At 41.7% G+C, this 21682-nt stretch overlaps 1 protein-coding gene across 4 annotated transcripts; it reads left to right on the plus strand.

Moving 5' to 3' along the window:
* Positions 1–302: 302 nt before the first annotated feature.
* On the plus strand, positions 303–15470 carry VEZF1 (vascular endothelial zinc finger 1). Of its 4 annotated transcripts, XM_023520381.1 has the most exons (7): positions 303–486; positions 3066–3286; positions 4967–5661; positions 6433–6496; positions 7570–7753; positions 8973–9113; positions 12133–15470. In XM_023520381.1, exons 2-7 carry the CDS (start codon positions 3281–3283, stop codon positions 12558–12560), a joined length of 1518 nt encoding a protein of 505 aa, XP_023376149.1. In that variant the 5' UTR covers positions 303–486; positions 3066–3280; the 3' UTR covers positions 12561–15470. The 4 variants fall into 4 exon arrangements, with proteins under 4 accessions (XP_023376149.1, XP_011373400.1, XP_011373401.1 ...); XM_011375098.2 differs by lacking the exon at positions 3066–3286 and having other exon boundaries at positions 310–486; positions 7552–7753; XM_011375099.2 differs by lacking the exon at positions 3066–3286 and having other exon boundaries at positions 310–486.
* The last annotated feature ends 6212 nt before the right edge of the window (positions 15471–21682 follow it).

Genomic DNA, 21682 nt, shown 5'->3' on the forward strand with positions numbered 1-21682 from the left:
ACCCTGGCGTCCTCCATCTTCTCTCCTGAGCTCCCCCTGCTCCAGCTGCCTGAGCCACGGACCGCAGCACCACACACCCCCGCGGGGGGGGACGCCGCGCCCCATCCCCGCCCCCGGCCCCACCCCAGCCCCCCCGCGGGGGCCCTGACCCCACCGCCGGCGGGCACTGGCTGAGCTCCGAGGCGGCGAGCCGGCAGCGGGGACGCCCAGGAGGGGTCCGGGGAACTGGGGGCGGTGGCAGCCGGGTTGGGGCTCCCCCCCCGCCCGCGCTCGCCGCGGCGGTGGTGCGTCCCGGAGGTTACCGGAAGTGGCCGCGCTCGGCGCTGCCATGTTGAGGAGCCGCCGCTGCCGCTGCCGCCGCCGCCGCCGCCGCCGCTTTGTTGTCGCCTCCTCCGGCTGAGGAGGCTCCCCGAGCGGGGGGAGTGGGGAGGAGGGGGGTCGGCCGCCGCAGCTATGGAGGCCAACTGGACCACGTTCCTGTTCCAGGTACTGGGGGCCCCCCCGGGGGGGCGCGGGGGGGGACAGGGGGGCCGGGCCCCGGGCTGGCGGGCGGGCGGGCGCTCCTCCTCCCCTCCCTCCCGGCTCCGCTCTCCGGCCCGGCCTTAATCCCCCTTTGTTTTTCCGCCCGCCCGCCTCGGCGGAGCAGGGCTGCTGAGGTGAAAGGAGGCGGCCTCACGGGGTGCGGGGGAGAGTGCAGGCCTCGGGGTGAACCCCGGGCCCCCCCCCAGCACACTCACGCACACACCCTTCCCTCCCGCCCTGAAGGGGAAGGGAGGAGGCCGGCCGCTGTCACCACCCGCGGCCCAGAGAAAGGAGGGCGCCGGGCCGCTGGATAGCGCGGGCCGCTCGGCCACTGCGCGCCGGGCCGGGGCCAGCACTGTGGGGTGAGGGGTCCCCAGGTCCTTCTCTAAGTCCCCCACCACTACCACTTCTTCCATCTTTCGTTCGCTCTCTTTCCTTTTCACCTCTCTCTTTTTTGTGTGTGTTGACTTTCTGACCCCCATCCCTGCGAATAGCGGGTATCCCTGGATTCCCCGCCACTCCCCCTTCCCGCCGCCCCCCCCCCCAGTTGTTTACCCAGTTGGGGGGGTGTTGTGAGTGTGTATTCCCTCCCCAAAGTTTTTCACTAGATTTACATTTTGTTTTTTCCTCAAGCCTCTGCCGACTCTTGGCAGCTGACACCTTGTCCCTCTGTCCAGCTCTCCCGCCGTCCCATTCAGTTCGGGGAATCCCCCAGCCGGGTAGGCGGGGGAGCGGCGGTGGGGGCCGGGACTCCAGGAGCGCTTTTCTCTCTCGTCCCACCGCTAACGTTTCCTTCGACCAAGTGGGGGAGACGGAAAGTGGAGCGAGCAAACAAAGTCCGCTTACAAAGCCCCCAGATGAGTCATTCGTTGGGGTGTTGGTCTTCACTTTTTGCAAGAAACTTGATAGTGACTGTAGCCGATACGTTTGGCAATCCTCTTGCTAGACCACTTTAGGTGGGGGACCCCTATTTGGAAGACCTAGGCTGGAAGTTATATTTTTCCTGCTTCGTTTCTATTTGCAAAGGAAGCATTTAGTGGGCAGAAGTGATGAGCTCACGGGGAAAGTTCGGAACCGGAGGAGGCTAGGAAGCTCGTCACTTTAAGTGCGTTCTTCCCGCCTCTCGGAGATATTTTCCTTTGAATAATTTCGTGAAATCTCAGACGCGTAGCTTGGGCGCTTGAGACCTTTTGGAACAAACTAGGAATGGAAGCAAAATTTTTAGAAACTTCTCCCAGCCACTGAACTCATTCCAGTGGATTTAATTTAGGAAATTGGGTAATTCAAACATTACCTATTGTGTAGAGCTGGTTTATTGTTTTAAGATGTATATTATTTCAAATGTGAGTAATTTGGTTTTTAAGTAGTTGTTGAAATATATTCGGGCTTCTTAAAATTGAAAATACCCATAATTATGGAACTCACAAACTTCCCCCTTTCTCATTCTGATCTAGTCTTGTTTTATCAGGCTTTGATCAGCTTGATAATTTAAGTCAACTTAAAAATGCATTGGAAAATAATTGATATATAATTTGCTGGCATCCAGATTGGTGTAAAAGTGGCAAACGCCCTCTCTAGAAAAAGCTTTCAAACGGTCATTTTAAAATATGGGATTAATGGGCCATTGAAGTGATTTTTCATGTCAGGAATGAATTAGAGTTACCATATTAAAGCTGTTGTCTATAAACTTAATAGAGATTGGAAAAAACTAGAGTTCTTTATGTAAAAGAAAAACCCACAACTAATTTTTGGAAAGCTAGTTGAAAAATCTTTTGGAATACTTTTATTATTTTCCGGGATAAAGCAAATGCCAAGTATTTATTGACCAACTTTTTAATTAGATTTTATATTATTTAATTTTTTTCAGCTATTAAAATCTTTATCCACCTGATGGAGAAGTGTGAAAGCTAATATTTGATTTTGGGCTTGGTAATGTATGCAGTGAAAATTGTTGGAAAACTTATAATTTAGAGCTGAGGACAGTCGAATGGGTAAAGAGAATATTTCAGTCTTTTCTATGGAAAAGTAGACTTATATCCAGTTTTAAGTAATTTTCACTGGGGAAAAGGAGATTTAAACTGTTTACTGGAGCATCCTATTGAATTCCTATTTTAGAACAATTTAATACCTGCTTGCTTTCCAGATAACCTGGTGGAAAGTGAAAGCCATAGGTGTTAAAATGTTTGATGGATGATTCTCCTAACAGGACATTCAAGATATGACTCACTGATGCTAATTTGTTTCGGTACAAAATCTTTTACCCTCTGGCACTGGAGATTTCATGGTGCCATATCCTACCACCCTGGGTGATGAAATAACATTTCTGTTTTATTTTTTGCCAGCCTCAGAAAAAGGAAAGCTTGGGAGGGTTTAAAAAGCCTTGCAGTTGAAAAAGAATGAGAGATAACATTAAAACTTTGGTTTGATGATGTTAGTCAAATATGTGTCTACCCAGAAGTTTCTCATATATATACATATATATTTTTTAAATCACTTATCTGAAGGCAGGCCATGTTTGTTATTTTGCTCTGTCTCTCCCCCAGAGAACAAGTTGGGGAAACCCAGTTCCCCTCTTAGAAGGCTTCATGTAGAAGTGTGGGGATCCTAGGAATCCTCAGAGAGAGATTTCCGTAGTGGTCAAGGCATTCTACAGCATTTCACCCAAGAAGCAGGGACCTGGTGTGACCCTCGTGTGAGAGTGAGCTTCAGCAATGCTGTAAAAATACTTTATGTTGCCACAGACATCTGAATTGGTAAAATGGCAGTAAGTGCTTTTAGTACTCCATCAAACTAATGGTTGTTTAGAATTGAAAAATGCTTCTAAACACTATAAATCTGAACTTTGTCCAGAAGATTTGCATTCCCTATTATTTGATCTGTTAGCTTTTGAAATTGTATATCTTGAACTATTTTCAGCTATTAACCATTTGTATACTGTATGGAAACTTGGGTATCCTACAGCCAGGTTGGAAAGGGGGTAAGATTAGAGTCCAGATTCTATAGTTTCTACTAATGTCACCTGGGTAGACACTGACATTTACAGGAGCTCCATAAGTTAAATTAAAAGTAGACTATAATTCAGTATGATCACTAAGTCCAGAAAGATACTCATAAGTAAGCACATATTTTCTATGAGTACTTCCAGGACTTAAAGGAAGATTCGATCAAAATTATTAAATTGAAACTGGTAACTCTGGACACCTAATGATTTAGGGGAGACTGGTTCCAGGCTTAGCTGTTGTGCTGTCATCATGTAAGTAAATAGCGAGCAAAGTATTTGGAGCTCTTAACCGTAGTGCATGTATCTTTTTAGGTTTATAAAACGCAAACATAGGGGCTTATGCTCACTGTGAAGAGTTTCAGAAATAATGTTTGTAAAGTACTGTATATTAGGAAGATCTATTTCAGGATCTATTTCCTAAATGTTTATCAGTATGAAGATATGGAGAATTTTGAAAGAATCAAAACTAAGAGTAACTACTCATAAATACCAAGAACTTGATCCATTATGAAATTTGGGTTTCAGTGCGGTGAAAGTAAATTTTCAGACAGTGTCCAGCCCCCAATTTTGGAGTGGAGAAGCACATTATAACAGCAAATGTCTAATACTTGAATGAAACCTAAAATTGTTGAAAGAAGATGAAAATGAAAGGAATTTTGATTATTTATAGTTTGTTTTCTCTTTGTCTTTGAGAGTTTAGGGTTTAAACAGCTAGTGTTGCTAAGGATGCAAACTTCTTGTGTAAAGTTAAATGAACTGAGTAACAACTGACAGGTGTTTTGCTCTGGGCTACCTTCATGGATGCCTTCCAGGTTGATTAATTGCAGGTTTCATTTCAACCAAATCTTGTAGTAGAGTTAAGTGAAAACTTTAAAAGTAAACTTAACAAATAGCGTATGTATTCAGAGAATTAGATTCCTTTTATTGCTTAGCAACAGCCTTCTTCAATCACTAGGAGTTCTCTGATGGAAAGGGAGAGACATAATGCCTTTCTTTTTCTAAGTGATAGACAAGTAGATGATTACATTTGGGGGGTGGGTGGTTTGTGCATTACTGCAGTAAGGTACTGTTCAATACTTAAGTCTGGAGTGTAATTTTTTTGACAAGTTATTTAAACTTGGTTTCAGTCGGCAGAATAATGCAGACCGATTTCATCAGCTGGTATATCCCTTATGAACCAGGGTGGTTTGTAGTTAAGTCAGCTGTTTGAAAGCAAGATCACTGTCAGGAACTTAGTCACGAAAGTTTTGTATCTGCACAGTGATTTTAATGCTTTGTATTGGGAACTCTTAAGAGTAACTAGATGGTTGGTACATCTCTGCTATAGAGGGTAGCTTACAGACTATTTTATTATTTCTTCTGGTCCCTGTTGTCTGAAGCATGTTGAATTTTGAAGGTCAGTGTGAGAGGCTGAGTTTCTGAAGTGTAAATGTTTGGTTTTAGACCCATGAAGGCTCTCATCACCAACAGCAGGCAGCACAGAACAGCTTGCTGCCCCTCCTGAGCTCTGCTGTGGAGCCCCCTGATCAGAAACCATTGCTTCCAATACCAATAACTCAGAAACCTCAGGCTGCACCAGAAACATTAAAGGATGCCATTGGGATTAAAAAAGAAAAACCTAAAACTTCATTTGTGTGCACTTACTGCAGTAAAGCTTTCAGGGACAGCTATCACCTGAGGCGCCATGAGTCCTGCCACACAGGGATCAAGTTGGTGTCCCGGTCAAAGAAAACCCCTACCACAGTGGTTCCCCTTATCTCCACCATCGCTGGGGACAGCAGCCGAACTTCGCTGGTCTCAACCATTGCAGGCATCTTGTCAACAGTCACTACATCTTCCTCGGGCACCAACCCCAGCAGCAGTGCCAGCACCACAGCTATGCCTGTGACCCAGTCTGTCAAGAAACCCAGTAAGCCTGTCAAGAAGAACCATGCTTGTGAGATGTGTGGGAAGGCCTTCCGAGATGTTTACCACCTCAATCGACACAAGCTCTCCCATTCAGATGAAAAGCCCTTCGAGTGTCCTATTTGTAATCAGCGCTTCAAGAGGAAGGACCGGATGACTTACCATGTGAGGTCTCATGAAGGAGGCATCACCAAACCCTATACCTGCAGTGTTTGTGGGAAAGGCTTCTCAAGGTACTACATTTTGCTTTGCTTTTTTTCATTATGGTATTCAGTGAACTTCAATTTTGTTTCTGTGTGTTCTAGAAGGTTTATGTGAAAATGGATGTGGGCAGGCCTGTGTTATTAGAGAATGGTGATAAAGTATTACACCTCCAGGTCTAATTTCAGTTTGTTGTGGTTGACAAGTGATGACATATTGATTAACTTATTATTTCATTTAAGGTGCCTTGGTGGACTCAGGCCTATATTCGGCACATAAATACTTATTACTGCAAAACCACCAGAATCCAATTAATTCAGTTGGGTGACTAGTCATGAGGTTCACTGTCTGCACGAATCAAAGAAACTTATTTTCTGGAAGTTAGGATGACCTTGGATACTCATAATAAAATTTTTGGGAGAATAATTTTTCATTTTTCTGTGATTACTAATGTTTCACTAATTTTCATTTTTAAACGCTTTTAAAGTATATATAAAGTATATATAGTAGTAGCTGTTTCTGGCAAGTGTTAGTACTAAAACTTTGGATATTTTGTAATCGTAAAGAATCAAGACCTAATATGATTTGATGTTGACTAGGAGAGAAAACAGGTAAAGGACTTTTGTTTATGGTAAGAGAGGTAAAGATGCTTGGACTGGGGGGGGAGGGGGAGTTGGTAATTCTGCTAGCTTTCTTTAAAATGCCCCCCACCCAAATCTGCCAAGCATGTAAACATCACAGTAAGTAGTAGCATTTCTCTATATGTTCCATTATATCTTCTGTTGAAACTCTCTCTTTCACAGGCCTGACCACTTAAGCTGTCACGTAAAACATGTCCATTCAACAGAAAGACCCTTCAAATGCCAAGTAAGAGTTAAAATGACTTATCCTTAGTGTAGCACTTAATGCACATTATCCAGAAAGTCTGAGCCAATCAGATCTCACCGTTCTTTAAAAGTTTTAAAAATCACTGACTTGAGTAAATGTGGTCCATTTGAATTCTAGTTTTATAAAATATAAATGACAGCTTCTATTTCTGCAGGGCAAGATCATTTAAAAATGTAAATGTGTTTGTTTTTTGTTAAGCTACATTTCCCTTTCCTTGGGCAACAGCATTTATTGCTATAAGAAAAAAAAATTATAGTCTTGCAAAGGTCGCGTATTGAAATGAGTGAATGAAGTGTTTGAAATTAATTTCTGGGTTGATGGTAAAGATTGTCTTAACTATAATAGAAAAAATATGCCTTTTCTTTCAAATGTTATCACTTATTGGATTTTTATCTATTATTACCAAATTAGAGCATTTTCTAGTTGTTGGAAAATCTATTCATGTTGATGATTTTATTCAACATAAGTTGTGATAATGAAAAGGTTAAGAATATTGCTAAATCAAATTACTGTTTTACATATCAGTAATTCTAGTTTGTTGCTGGAAGTCTTTTTGTGTTCCTTTCAGTGAAATTTGTTAATGACTGATTTTATTAAGTAAATGATTTGAATTCTAAGAAAAATCCAATTGGAGAAAGGAAGCTAGTGTCATTTTGAGTGTCTTCTATGTGCAAGGCCAGGCTCTTAATCTACCAGTAATTTTGTGAGGTAGGTATTATCATTTTATAGATAAAGAAACAAATTCACATAGGTTAAGTAACTTGCTCAGTGTTACACTTGTTAGTGAATCGGGGAGCTGGATTTAAATCCAGCTTTAACTGACTTTAAAGCTCTTCTCACTACTCTGTTTACATTCTTTCTTCCCCTAAAATGTAAGGTCTAAAATTTGCCAAGTGTTTTATTATGATTATGATTCTAGGTAACACAATTAAAATTCAGCTAACTCAGTCTGCTTGCTGATATGCATAGGGTAATGCCTAGAATATAACATACTTTAAAATGAGTAGAACAGGATAGTCTATATTTAAAAAAAGTTTTCCTCCCTCATGCAGACGTGCACTGCTGCCTTTGCCACCAAAGACAGACTGCGGACACACATGGTGCGCCACGAAGGCAAGGTATCGTGTAACATCTGTGGGAAGCTCCTGAGTGCAGCATACATCACCAGCCACTTAAAGACACATGGGCAGAGCCAAAGTATCAACTGTAATACATGTAAACAAGGCATCAGTAAAAGTAAGTGATGCTTCAAGTTATATTTCTTTGGCATTTGATTGTTGAAATCTAGATGTTTTTATAATGTATCGAAGGGATTTTTGCTGTGCTCTTAGGACTATTATTGTTCATCTTACATTCCCCACTGTTAACTAGAGTGTGCAGTACTGGAGAATGAATATTAGTATTGGAAATATACTTTATGTGCGTGTATGCAAACGGCACTGATTTTGCTTTCAGTCTGTGCTTGTCTACTGTTAGCCCCCGTGTTAGAAAAGCAAAATTTCCCTACAGCTATTTTTCAGTGTGTCCTGTCTTCTTTGGGGTTGAATAAAAAGCTCCAGTGTGTTAGAATTGTGGCAGTATAAACCATACTAGGAAGTTGCATCATATCCAGACAATTTTAATTGTTTTTATTTAATGTTAGAAAGCTTCTCAAGCCTGTGTTTCCTTACTGCTGATGGTATTAATAATGTGTCCTTAATAACCTTAAAGATGAAAGCAGTGTTAATAAGCTTCCTTTTCTAACCCAAATCTGTAGAGAAATGGAATATCAAATCCATTTTAAGATTTAAACACTTTGTTTACCTTAAATTCAGAGTTGAAGATAGAATATTCCAGGGACTTAGGGATGAAATTCAATATTTGCATTTACCCAGGCTTTTTCTTTAAGATCTCTCTAACCACCAGAAGAAAGTGTTTTCCTAATTTTGTATTCTGTTATGTATGTACTTTATGCAGCAGAAACATCAAATTCTCAAAATAGGTGGACAAGAGTGAGTAGCAAAGATTGCTTAGTGTGTTTTAATCTCATCCATTTTTTACTTCTTTGTAAGTACATTGGGTTTATTATCTAGCACGTCATTCTTTAAGCTCATAAAAATTTACTTTTAGTGTACATCATTGTGGTCCAGTAACCAAGTATTTTAGATATTTTAATGAATATTAATTAGTCCATGATAATATTACTCAAGTTCCAGTCTAAAAGACTTGCTTTTTACTATAGCAAAGAATCCTTTTTTATATTGGTTTTCTCTAGCTCTCTAGTTTTCTAAATTAATTTGTCTGTTTTGACCAAAAAGACACAAGCACCAAAAAAGATGCACTGTAGTAAAAACTATCAAGTTAAATGGTAAAGATCATAGAGGCACAAGGAGTCAAAAGTATCTAAGTTTCAGATTTTGAAAAAAACGGCTGCATTTTTCAAGATAAATGTGTTTCTGGTTTGTCTTTCGAGTAGCATGCATGAATGAAGAGACCAGCAATCAGAAGCAGCAACAGCAGCAGCAGCAGCAGCAACAACAACATGTGACAAGCTGGCCAGGGAAGCAGGTAGAGACACTGAGACTGTGGGAAGAAGCTGTTAAAGCAAGAAAGAAAGGTAAGATGAGGCTTCTAGTGCTCCAAGTATGGCTAGAGAAGTGTTTCACTCAATATGCCAAGTGATCAAAGTAAAGAAGCCACAGCTTAGGGAATCCAGCTTTATGGAAACTTGGAAATACTATATGCTGGGAAGTGTAAGTTATTGGCAACAAAGCTTTCAAGCTTACCAGATAGGTTTTTTTACTAGGAAATAAAGATTCTCAGTATTTCTTGTCATGTTCCTTCTTTTGATTTACTTTTTGTTACAGATTTAGAACCAAATTTGGTCCTTTGCTTTGTATGCTCGGGGGTCCGTTTTTATGTTCACTTTTATGTCAGCCTCATGCGTTATGGGCTCCTTTTTTCTTCCTGACTCAAAAATTCCCACTGTTAGAGGTGGGTAAAATGTCCTTATGTGTTCATAAGCTCTTTTTTTTTTACAACCATGCTAATTTCTGCTGTTTAGTGTTCTTTCTGTATTGTTTTATTTATTACATGTTCAGGCTCTTTATCTCTTGGTCTTACCCTTAGTCTCATTCAGTCTGTCACTGGGGCTGGCATTAGCTTAACATGTATGTACTTCAGTTGTTAGAGACTTTGCCTTAATTGTTACCAAAATCGAGAGTGGTTTGCTTTTCTCTCATATATATTTTATAAAGAATCAGTTGGAATATCAATTTTCAACATAGATTTTTAACTGACTAGTTGTAGCTTTGCTTCTGTACTATTGTGCAGCCATTTCAAGTACATCATTTTGTCAGTGTACCAACAGCTACAGCATAGATTTCAAAATTCCTTTTCTCCCCCACCCCTGCCATGTCTTACTGTTTTTTAAATCCATAAGGAATCTTCTGCATGTAGGCTCCTCTGTAATTCCTTTGCTGTATAGTTTCTTCCATCCTTTGCATTCATTTGGTGTGGCTGTTCCCTTCCTGAGATCTCCTCTAAACATTCTGTTCTTGGATAAAGACAAAAGGAATAGCATCCTTTTCATACATCTACTGGCATTGGAGGAAAAGAACACAGCAGTCCAGATAGGCCTTTTACCCTTTCTCAGGTCCAGGCAGGTCCTGCTCGTTTCTGTCTTCCAAATGAAGATTTGTCATTATTTTGATAATTTGTGTGTGTGTGTGGTAGGAGGAGGGTGAAGAAATGGGGAAAGGGGATAGAAAAATTATATGTGTATATACACTATGATAATTGCATATTAGGTTGAAAGTATAATGTGAAGGTTGTTTTACTTAGAGAAGGAGTGAGAGTAAATGTATTTTAAGTTATAGAAAAGAACAGTGTTAGATTAAAACAAAAACGTGGGAAGGCGGTAGGGAGACGGCGCATGGGAAAGTGAAAACTCCTTTGGTGGATACTGGAGAATATCCTTAGCAATGCTACCATCACCTTAAAAGTGAATTGGTTTTCTCTTTCATTCTCTTTTTCTTTCTGCACTCTTCTGTTTGGTATTGTATTTCAGTTTACACAATAAGACTCAGTTGTTCAGCTCCTAAATCTTCTGACTTCCACGAAACAAAATGTTATTGTATTCCCACTCATAGCCTAAATCGCTCTGGAAACGACCACTAATGTTAGAAACTTCTGTATTCATGTTAGTAAATGTCACATTTTTGGGGGAGAGGAGACTCCTGGCCTAATAAACTTGAATCAGCACATTTCTTTTAAATATTGGGCTTAAATAAGATAATATAAGTTTCCAAACTTGGATGACAATCAGATCATTTTTGCAGCGTTTAAAAAAGTACAGACTTCCCAGGTTCCATCTAAATCTCACTGTTGAATTTCCTGGGAAGCCATTTTTTTTAAAAGCTCCCTAAATGATTTTGATCATTAGCCAGGTTTGGGAATCTCTGATATGGAGTACAGAGTATGCCAAGTTACATCATATTGATCAAGGAAGGGCTGCTTAATGGCCCAAGGTTCCATCTGAGGTGATTTGACCCACACGTGGAATGTGCGCAGACCTTCATCTTTAGTCTCAAATGTGTTTTTCCATTTTGACGGCCAAGTCACTGCCAGCCCACCCATCTGTCTTCTCATTACTGTTTTGTGACACACCAGCAGGTGGTGTTGAATTTTGTTCAGTGGTGGGGTGCGGATGTCACCTCTTAAGGAGGTTTTCATTAAGAAGACTTTGCTGGATAACAAGAACCAAGGCCCCCCAACTCATTGCAAGGTCTCCTTGCCTGATTAGTCATCCTTGGTATTGGTGGTGGTGTGTGTAATATGTGTAGTTAAATGACACCAGGCATAAAGTAGGTGATTGTGTCAGCATCAGAAAGAAGTAGGAATGGGAGTGGGGAAGAAAACATAAAGATATATTTTCTTTTTTAAAATGGATAAGACACAACCAGAAACAATAGGGTTATTTAACTAAAACAGTTTTTCTAAGACTGAAATAAATAGGTGATATTAAAATAGCTTGTTTATCAGTCTCTGTTTACGGATTTTTAAAACCTTAACAGAATGTGTCTTCACCTGAGAAGGCTCAAGAGTACCTATAGCTTTGAGGAGACCCACCTCTTTCTGCTACAGTATGCCTTATGAGAAGATTTCTCTGATTATCTGTTATTGTATAACCATCAGCCCAGCTCTGTGTAAACAAGCTCTTGTTGCCTGGCCTGCCTATAGTCGGCTCTTCTCAGGAAAGTCTTTAGAACTCAGAGGAACTGTGTGAAGTGGTAGTAAGAATACTCTAGCGCTCCTTGATCTCTCTGCCCCCCACCCCGAGTGTCTTGCAGAAATTTACTCATCTTCTCAGTATCACTGTGATGAAGGTAAGTAAATCTAAACCAAAAGTGCCAGAGCTAAACAAGTTGCCTAAATCCTTGAGGGAGCACACGTTGGGATTCCTGGCCCCCCATCTTATACTCAGAAGGATCCTCCCTTCCTGTTGACTACTTGGTAGAAAATTAATTGAATTTATTAAATGTTCTTTTTAATTGAAAGAAGTTGATTCAGAAGCTGTTTGTGAATTTTGTTCCCTGTTTTGAGAGTCTAAAGGTCCTTTTGTCTTCTTATTTTAGAAGCTGCTAACCTGTGCCAAACCTCCACGGCTGCTACGACACCTGTGACTCTCACTACTCCATTCAATATAACATCCTCTGTGTCGTCTGGGACTATGTCAAACCCAGTCACAGTGGCAGCTGCAATGAGCATGAGAAGTCCAGTAAATGTTTCAAGTGCAGTTAACATAACCAGCCCAATGAACATAGGGCACCCTGTAACTATAACCAGTCCATTATCCATGACCTCTCCTTTAACACTCACTACCCCAGTCAACCTCCCCACCCCTGTCACTGCTCCAGTGAATATAGCACACCCTGTCACGATCACATCTCCAATGAACCTGCCCACGCCTATGACGTTAGCTGCCCCTCTTAATATAGCAATGAGGCCTGTAGAGAGCATGCCTTTCTTACCCCAAGCTTTGCCTACATCACCACCTTGGTAAACAGTATTATAAAATCAAAATATAAGTTAAAGTAAATATTTACCAGCAACTTTTAGTTTATTAAAGCAAAAAGTAATGATGAAATTGGGAGATTTTATCATATTAGTTAATAATAGTGTAGTAACATTTTTCTCCAATTTGGCTGGGATTGTTCAAAGTAGGGTGTGTGTTTTACTTATCACTGGACCACTTTAGTTTAATCAAATTCCTTTTAGCTGACAGCATTGCTTAAACAGGATAGTAGTTGGCAAGATGAAATGCCAGAATTAAAACCAATCATAAAAAAGCAAAACCCATTTCAAAATAAAAAAACAGCATTAGTTTCTAATTCCAAGAAATCATTTTATTCTAAACACTAGCAGAACTCTTCTCTCAGTACAAGGTAGATGGCTGATTTTAACCTGAAGTTCTAAGTCCATGGATTGAGAGCTAGTGTAGAATTGTCTGTGTTTATTGTTTTTGAGTAAATACATGCATTGTCATAATAAAATGCATTTCAGAGAATATGCATTTTACCTTTGGGAATATGTTAATTTCAGGCAGCATTCCCTATGGGAAAGGTGATACCAGCTCTGATATGCAAAGCATATGATAATTTATCATTCTAACTTCAACATATAATAGGGATTGTGACCTGATATTTGGAGATGTAAATATTGCTCAGCATATTAATCCTGATGGAATATAGCATTGTAGTTGACTTTTTAAAAAAATTTAAAAATATATATATACAGATTGTGTTTTGGTAAGAGAAGGCCGCAACTGACAGAGGAGAAGTCAAGCGTGTGGACAGGCAGACTCCTAACAAATGGAGGCCAATGGGACTCCTATTCAGGAGCCAAGGAATACTTTGGAACACTTAAAATTATTGCTTTAAATTGGAAGACGCTGGAGGCACTGGGATGTGATATGCCCCTCTCTCTCCCATTCAGAGCCTGTTGATATTACAACAGGGAAAGGTGTGTTAGTTGCTCACTAGAGTTTATGTCTTATATTAAATTGTATACAGTTATTATTCTAACCACTAACTAGGTAGTATGCCCCTTCAGAACAAGCAGAGTGTTTTTTTTTTTTATTTCTCCTTTTGTTTCTTAATCAAGTATTGTGCAGATTTGTTCAAGTTTGTAAATATGGACATCACTTTTTTTTTCCTTTGAGAAAACACTTGTATCAGCTTTGTGGTGTTTTCAGGGAGACAGCTGTCCACACTCCCTGTAGAAACCCAGCAATGATTGTGCACGTTAAGACATGTGCTTTTTATTTCTTAGCAAGATATCTTATTTCTGTACATAAAGTAGAAACCAAAAGCTAAGGAAACAGATGCTCTTTAAACCATCATGCCACACATTGTTTTTAAAGCATTGTGTTCTAAAAAATAATTACTAAAACCAAGACGCCGTGATTTTTTTTTTTAAGTTGCAACGTGTTTTTGGTTTCTTTCCTTTTTCAACCTTGCAGTTAAGTGAAAATTAGTTGTGTTAATCTTGCAGAATGTTTGCAAGACTCACTATCAAACTGGATGACTTCCGTTTATACCCCACTGTGTCAGTTCAAGCATCAAAATACCCTGCATCTGAGGCAGACTTCCTACATCAGGGACAGGTATCTGTGTGTCATTATACAAAACAGTTCGAGGGGGTTGAACTACATAGTAAAAAATAAAATAAATAGTACTTAGTGTAAAATAATTTTATAAATGATCTTTTGTACTTTAGGACATTAAATTGTACAACTTTTGTATATATAAAAGCTTAGGAACTTTCTGTTTAGCAGGAAGGCAACACATTCCTACACTTTTAATGTATATGTTTGTTATAATGTCCATGTAAACATGCCCTATGTTTGTGCCTTTTAATTAGTTTGTCTCAATAAACAAAATGTAGAGAAAAATATGTAGCTATGACTTTGTTACAACTGTTCCTATCCACAGTACAAAGATGGTTTGTTTTTAAGATGTAGAGCATTATGTGTGGACTACTGGAAGGACTTGTGTAGGGAAGGCCCATGCGTGGCCCTCCTGAGCCTGAGATTAGGCAGGTGGTGGCCATATTTGGAGGAAGCCCACATTTATTGGCATGCAGCCCCGAGACAGTTCTGGTTCTGCCTGCTGGGATCCATCATCTCTGGCTGGGCTGATAATCACAGTCCTTCATGATTCAGACAGCCAGGCTTCCTTCACAGTGGCCCAAGGAGCAGTACTCTGTGGGGGCAGGTATGGACCCTACCCCCAGGTTAGAGTGTGGTCGTCAGAACCCTGAAAGTATTAGTTCTTAAAAAAAAAAAAAAGATATATGCTAGAAATGATTGTTTTATCAATTCATTGTATAATAAACAGGAGTGATTTCATTGTATGACTTCAGTTAAAATGCTATTTTGTATGCATTCTTTATTCACTTAAGAAGCTTGTCTGCAATAATAAAGCCACGCCGTGTCTTCTTTTGGGAGGGAGAGAGTTGGCAGGATGGGGTGGCAGCAGGCCACTGAAAGGGGGACGAATAGGTTGTGTGGTGAAATTCTCCTGTGTTTGGAACTGGAATTGAGTTTTGATGCTGATGAACTGATTCGACCAAGTGTTGAAGGCACAACGGCCACCGCTCTACGAAAAAGCAGAGTTTGTTTTTCCATCTGGTTGTAACCTGGTTGAGAGCACCCCCTTTATCAGATTGGCAGCTGAACAGTTGTATTAGATAATCCTCAAATCTGACATCAGCCTGTTATACTCTAGGGCTCACTGCTTGGCCTGCATTTGCCTTTTATTGTGTATTCATTTCCCTCCTAAGGTGTGCTCCTAAATGAAGGTTTCTATGTAAGCAGATGATGATTTTTCCTGTCAATACCAGCACTGTATTACTAACATGCAAAATACTGCAGATTTATTTTGACAAATTAAAGTTAACCAGTCACAAATGCTATGATGGATTGCTTAATACCTCAGAAGCTTGACCAGTTCACTATGACGATAGAGATGTTTTTGAAGCACTGCTTCTCCAGGTGTACACATAATTCTGGGCTGGAGAGAGGGAGGGACTAATTTTAAGCTGGTTGATATTGAAATACCATGAACAAGGGAGGGTGGAAATGCTCCAGGCTGACTGCAGGAGAGGTACCCATGCCAATCAACTTGAAGCCAGGCCTCCAGGCAGTGGCTACAAGCTTAAGCCTCTGTCCTACCCAAAAGACAATATAGATTTAGAACATTTCTTTTCATGCTCTAGAACCCAGTTTCTTTATTTGAAAAAGGCATTAGACTAGGTCCTCGACTGATTTTTGTTCAACTAGATTCATCATATGCGTAGAGTACCAACGTCAGGCACTGCTAAGCACTAAAGGGCATGTAAAGGTGGCAAAGACATGGTTGCTGCCTCTAAGGAGGCCATTAAGAGAGAGATGACAAGTACCCAGGTGAGAGTATCACCAGACAGCAAATCAAGATGAACCTGACACTCCATTTTATGAAAAAGTTTTGGGTACGTACATCTGTTTTATATAGAACTGAGGCTTTCCAAACTTCCTCTGGTAATTGCTTTAGTGTCTGTTGACTCCATGAAAACAGCTGGAGGAAAAGTGTTCCTCGGGTTGCTTTTGTCAGAGAACAGGAAGTGTTATTTCACTGAGTTGCTTGTTAATCTTTCCAGTCCTGGCTGTCCAGGTGTCTCCACTCCTCTCAGGGGACCCTGCAGTTTGGTCCTCTCTGAAGAGACCTGGGTTTGAGATGTAGATGGGATAGTGGAGGTTTTTCCTGTCCTATCCTCAAGGACCTTTGGACAAGACAGTACAATGTGTTCATGGGATGTTGATCACTTTCTCTTCCCTGCCCTAATCTGGCCCCCAGTCCTACACTTTCCATTTTCTCCTTTAAAGAGTTGTAGCCTCAAAGAATGCCATTTGACCCCATTTGAGCCTATAAATCTCCCCCCCATCCAGCTGGTCTAACCCATCCAGTAAAAGGTGGTAGACAGGTCAGTGTGTAAGGCTCAAAACTAATTTTGTGCATTGATCTGGATGCCAGCGTTTTTTGGCTGCCCATTTTGGGCCAATCTAAAACTCACTTAGTTCCCAAGAAAAGAATGGAGGCACGGTTAAGGGCTTTGCTTTGGATATTTGTGTGATCTAGCCTTCTCCTTGGAACAGCTCATCAAGGGTTGGCTAGCTTTCCCCATCCCAAGACAGGCACTTGACCTAGATCTTGGCCCTGGACCATGAAGGTCAAGTATACTTCACTTTACAAAAACTGCCCTGTCATGGTAAAGGAATAGATTACACTTCAGATTCTGTATCACCACTGATTTGCATTATAATTTCATACATTTTTCTTCATTCCTAATTATCTTCTTTAAGTTGACATCTCATTTCCCTCCCAACGCCAAATATCTCTTTGAAGAGTGCATAAAATAAGAATTTAAAATCACTATTCTTGTTGAAATGAATCCTTTCCAATTCATGTAACTGCCAAACAAATGGGGTGTTTTGGTAAATTCACATTGTTTACGGAGTTTTTTCAAAGTGCGGTCTACCTGCATTTGGCTACATCAGCCCTATTACCTGAATGTCACTTTTTCCGATGAAAACATCTATAAAGGGCCTGGAGCAAGATCTAGTAGGCTAAAGATGGGTGTGAGGACCATGTCGTGTTCTGCCCGTGAGTCATCTTTTGTCATGGCAGCTGGAAAGGATGAGGAAACCAAGGGAATGGAAGGGACATCCCCTTCTAGTTGGTCCCGTAGCTTTGTCTGGCAGTCAGTACCCAGGTCCAACAATGGCAGCAGATGTGTCAGTTCTAGAGGCTGCTCCTGGACAGGGGAGGCAGTCTTGGAGACTGGGACGAGAAGCTAGTCTGTGTCAATCTTAGGGTCAGTTGGGGGCCACCAAAGCCACAGTCCCTACCATGTCAGCCTACATACACTCAGAGATCTGGCTTGAAGGATCCTGGATCTCTAAAGCCCTTGCTCATGAGCCAAGAAATTCCTAACTCTCTTAATAATGGGTAAAGAGCCAGAGAAAAATCACCTTTGTTTGTGGGGAGAGAGGGAGGAGGAAAAGGGAGAACTTTGATTTTGGGAAGAGGCCCAGGGAGGGAAGAGAGATTTTGGAGAAAAAGTCTTTGTGCTTGCTGTGGTGTAACTTCCATGTTAACACCCATCCCTCTCCATGCATCTGCCCTAGAATGGACACAATTACTCAGAGGACTCTAAGATAGCCTGCTAGTCCAAGCCAGCTGTGATATTGTCAGCGTCAGTAAATGGGCATGAAAGAAGACGTGTTCTTCTAAGCAAGAAAATCAGTAGCTGAAGAAACAGGCAAGATGCAAGTGATTAAGGAGGGAATCCTCCCTGCAGTGGGGACCCATGAGCGCCTTCTGGTGAAGAGGTGGGGGGCTCCCTTCCTGGAATCCCTTCATCCCAGGAGAGTAGGTTCTGACTCTAGGGTGTCTGTCCTGTCCAACACAAGGGAAGTTCTGCCACCTTGTCACCCCCAGAAGCTCTGTGGCTGTCAAGCATCTCTGAGAGAGAAGAATGGGGCAAGGGTGGAGTTGGGGAAGGAAAGGAGACAGAGCCTTTGTGCTGTTCCCTAGGCCTAGAATGGCCTCCCCACAAGCAACCGTCCAACACATTTTTTCCATCGTGTATCCCTAGATATTCTGCAAAGTCCAATTTAAATGTTGCCCCCTCCGAAATCTTCCCTACAAATTTAGGCAGTTGATTCCTCTTTGGTATAACAGGAGGAGTTGGGAGGTATCCAAGTAAAGTGGAGGTAGTCCAGCAACCCCCAGAAGGAATGCTAGTTCCTAAATTCAACTGGACTAGTTCCAAATGATTTGCCACATCCCTTAAATCTTTGGTTCCAAATTAGTCAGGCCACGGCAGCCTGTGGTTTTTGCTGACTTTCCCTTGTATTGATGAGTCCCAATGTCCAGAAAGCCTGAAATACAACAAGGAACCAAGCACCAAGGTCAGAAACAGCAGCAACAGATCAGTGAGGACCCCAGAGGACCCATAGCAGGATGGGACCTGGCATAAGGGCCAGTGGCCAGGAGGTGCTGTGATACAGGGTTGCAATCAAGAAGAGCAGCTTGGAATCTGACAGGTCCAGGTTGTGCCACTTGGAGCTAGCTGTGTGACCTTGGATAAGATACGTGACCTTGCTGGTCTCAGTTTCCTCAGCAGTAAAATAGGGACAATAGTAGTTCCAATCTAGTAATGTTTTTGAGGATCTAATTCATGTAAAGTGCTTAGCACAGAGCCTAATATAGGAAAAGGAGCTTCAAAATCAATGTACACCCCTCTTACTACCACCTGGGTTTCCTGTTCCCTATCTCAGTAACAGCAGCATCAGTTGGCTCAGAGGCACCAACTGCACTCTCCAAAAGACCTGCACAGGAACCAGATACCTTCCTGAATGGCTTCCCCACCTCAGATTTTGAGGATGGGCATCTAGTGTGGGAATCTAACCTCATCTCAGGAACGAGGAAGTAAGACGGAAGATACATCTCCTCAAAAGCAGCTGGCCAGGGATATTGGGCTGGCAAGGAGGGTTCAGGTTAGACGCATGCAAGAATCACCAAGTTGGAGACCTTAAAAACGTGCCATGATATGTGCCTATCTGGGGATGGTGCATCCTGCTTCCGAGAAGTCTTCCCACCCAGCTTCATTCCCCCACATGCGCTAAATCCAGAGAAGGATATAGCATACTTCCTCCCTCCGCAATCTCACCATCCTGGCATAGTTCTTCTTAGAACTTGCAGCAAGCCTTCCCAAGAGGACAAGAAGCGCCACCGCCTACCCAGGCAGGACAGGGAAGAGAAGCCTGACACATCCTTCTCAGACCTGCTCGCTCCGGAGTAAGCCCTCATCAGCCCTACTGGCTCTCCCAACGGTGTCCTGGACTCCCGCCCTCTGAGAGAGGGGCCCCGCAGAGTGAGCAGCAAAGGTGGGTGTTGCCAGGGCTGGATCAGTCAACCTAATGTGGTACGTTAGCATTACTACTGCCAGGCCTAGCTTCCGATGTCCTCCACCATTTAGCCTAACCACTTTGCCTGTCTCCTCTCCACTAGGGAAGACTAGAGTTACAGCCCGGCTGCTGGGGAGCGGCCAACAAACAACTCTGGGCTTGTCTGCCCCGCCCCAACTAGAGCATTGCCGAGCCGGGATTGGTTGATATCTTCTTGTTCTGATTGGTCAGGTGAGGGTGCTCATTCACAGAGGGCATTGCTATCCTCCTGCTGAAGTTTCCATCTCCTATGCGGCTTCACTTTCTACACCCTGCACTATAGTTGTACGCATTCTATGTGAATAGGTAAAATTCAGTTCTGTGTTTTCCACAGATGACGTACCCCCAAGAACAGTGTTGACCCTCTGAAGGATGGCTAAATCGGTCTCTTTACTGTATCCTATATCCAAATCACACTTGTGTGGGTGAATAGGAAGAGCCTTGTTAGGGAAGCTGTGGGGGCCTGCCTTTTGCATCCCGGGCGAGACCACACTTTATCTAGAGATACCCTTTGCTGAATTAGCTTCTCAGAAGACCCACTTTCGCCAGAACTTGTCTTTTCTATCATCTACACTTATATTTCACATTTGCTTGCCTTCATGCTGTTCTGTATGCTAGAGATGCTTTTTTTTCTCATTCGCTTTTTTTTTTTTTTTTTTAATGTGGTTAACTATTTCTGCTCACTAAGAGCCTCTGGAGAAAAAGCTGATTACAGGGTTTGGGCAGGGAAAACACAAAGCGAGTCTGGAACATTTTTTTAAAACTTTTTATTTGTAAATAATTTTAAACTTACCAAAAGTTGCAAAAATCAAAATAATGCAAGAAGAATCTGTATACTCTTTATCCAGATTCACATATTGTTAACATTTCATCCCTTGCTTAATCACATATGGGCTCTCCCTTTCTATTTTTCTAATTTCTTTCCTAAATCATTTCAGGGGTTCATACATCATGGCTCTTACCTCTAAATACTTCTGTATTTCCGAAAAATATAGTTATCCTCTTACACAATAGACCAGTTATTAACTACACATTTACATTTGTACAATACTTTTATTTAATCTACCATCCACGTTCTAATTTTGTCAGTTGATCTAATTATGTTCTTGTTAGCATTTTCTCCCCTCCGGTACATGGTCTAGTGTTGCATTTAGTTGGCCTGTCTCTTTAGTCTCCTTAAATCTGGAACATTTACATAGCTGGCTTTTTTTTTTTTTTTTTTTAATTACAGACCCCTCTCTCTCTCTCTCTCTCTCTCTCTCTCTCTCTCTCTCTCTCTCTCTCTCTCTCTCTTTTTAAATAGAACATTCCCCATTTTGTGTTTGATGTTTCCCCATGATTAAATTGAGGTTATGCATTCTCAGCTGGAAAACTGCTGAGGCAATGTGTCCTCAGGATATCATATCTGGAGGCACACGATGTCCCTCTGTTCCTCATAGATGATGTTAATTTAGATCACTCAGTCTAGATGTTGCCCAGTTTCTCTATTATATAATTAATTACCTCCCCCTCCTTGCAACTCATAAGAAGTCTGTGAGGAAATACTTTAAGACTATTCAAATATACTGCTCATCAAAATTTCCCCCTAGTTTTAGCATCCATTGGTGGTCTGATGCAATCTTTACCATGATGACAGAAAGTTCTCTTTGCCCAAGAAGATAGGGTGGGAATGTATCAAAGAAGATGGGAATGTATTCAAACAAAACAGCAGCCAACAAGTAGCCAAATCTAGAACAATCTAAGCATCAAAATAAATCATGATAATAATAAATTATAAGGTATTGAAGGAAAGTAGGAACCAATGAATACATGAATAAATGAAGTAATGTATTCTTCTGCTCCTGTAAATCTCAGTTCAGTCTTCCGATGAACCAGTCCTGAAGTGGTAGCTGCGCCCCTCTATGCTATTATGCTGGCTGTGCCCCAGGTCTGACCAACCATCATCGTGTGACACTTCCCTGAACTGAGCCCTGGCTCCACGTCACCTTCCCAAAGGGAGAAGGCTCTGCAGGCACAAATGTGAGACCTGGGGCTGAGGGTTTGGACCCTGGGAACCAAAAGTCCCGTCATAGCCTTAGGGTCTTCTTGCCCCAACAGACAGTCCTGCCTCGGGAGAGGTTTCTGTTTTCCCTTTT

This window comes from Pteropus vampyrus, unplaced genomic scaffold (assembly GCF_000151845.1).
Source record: "Pteropus vampyrus isolate Shadow unplaced genomic scaffold, Pvam_2.0 Scaffold261, whole genome shotgun sequence".
Taxonomy (NCBI): Eukaryota; Metazoa; Chordata; class Mammalia; order Chiroptera; family Pteropodidae; genus Pteropus; species Pteropus vampyrus.

Bases quoted from the DNA above. Each gene is read 5' to 3' on its own strand.
- VEZF1 (XM_011375098.2), top strand. From the start codon at position 454: ATGGAGGCCAACTGGACCACGTTCCTGTTCCAG. The intron at 7,754-8,972 runs GTAAGTGATGCT...TCTTTCGAGTAG, and splicing joins TAAACAAGGCATCAGTAAAA to CATGCATGAATGAAGAGACC. The intron at 9,114-12,132 runs GTAAGATGAGGC...TTCTTATTTTAG, and splicing joins TGTTAAAGCAAGAAAGAAAG to AAGCTGCTAACCTGTGCCAA.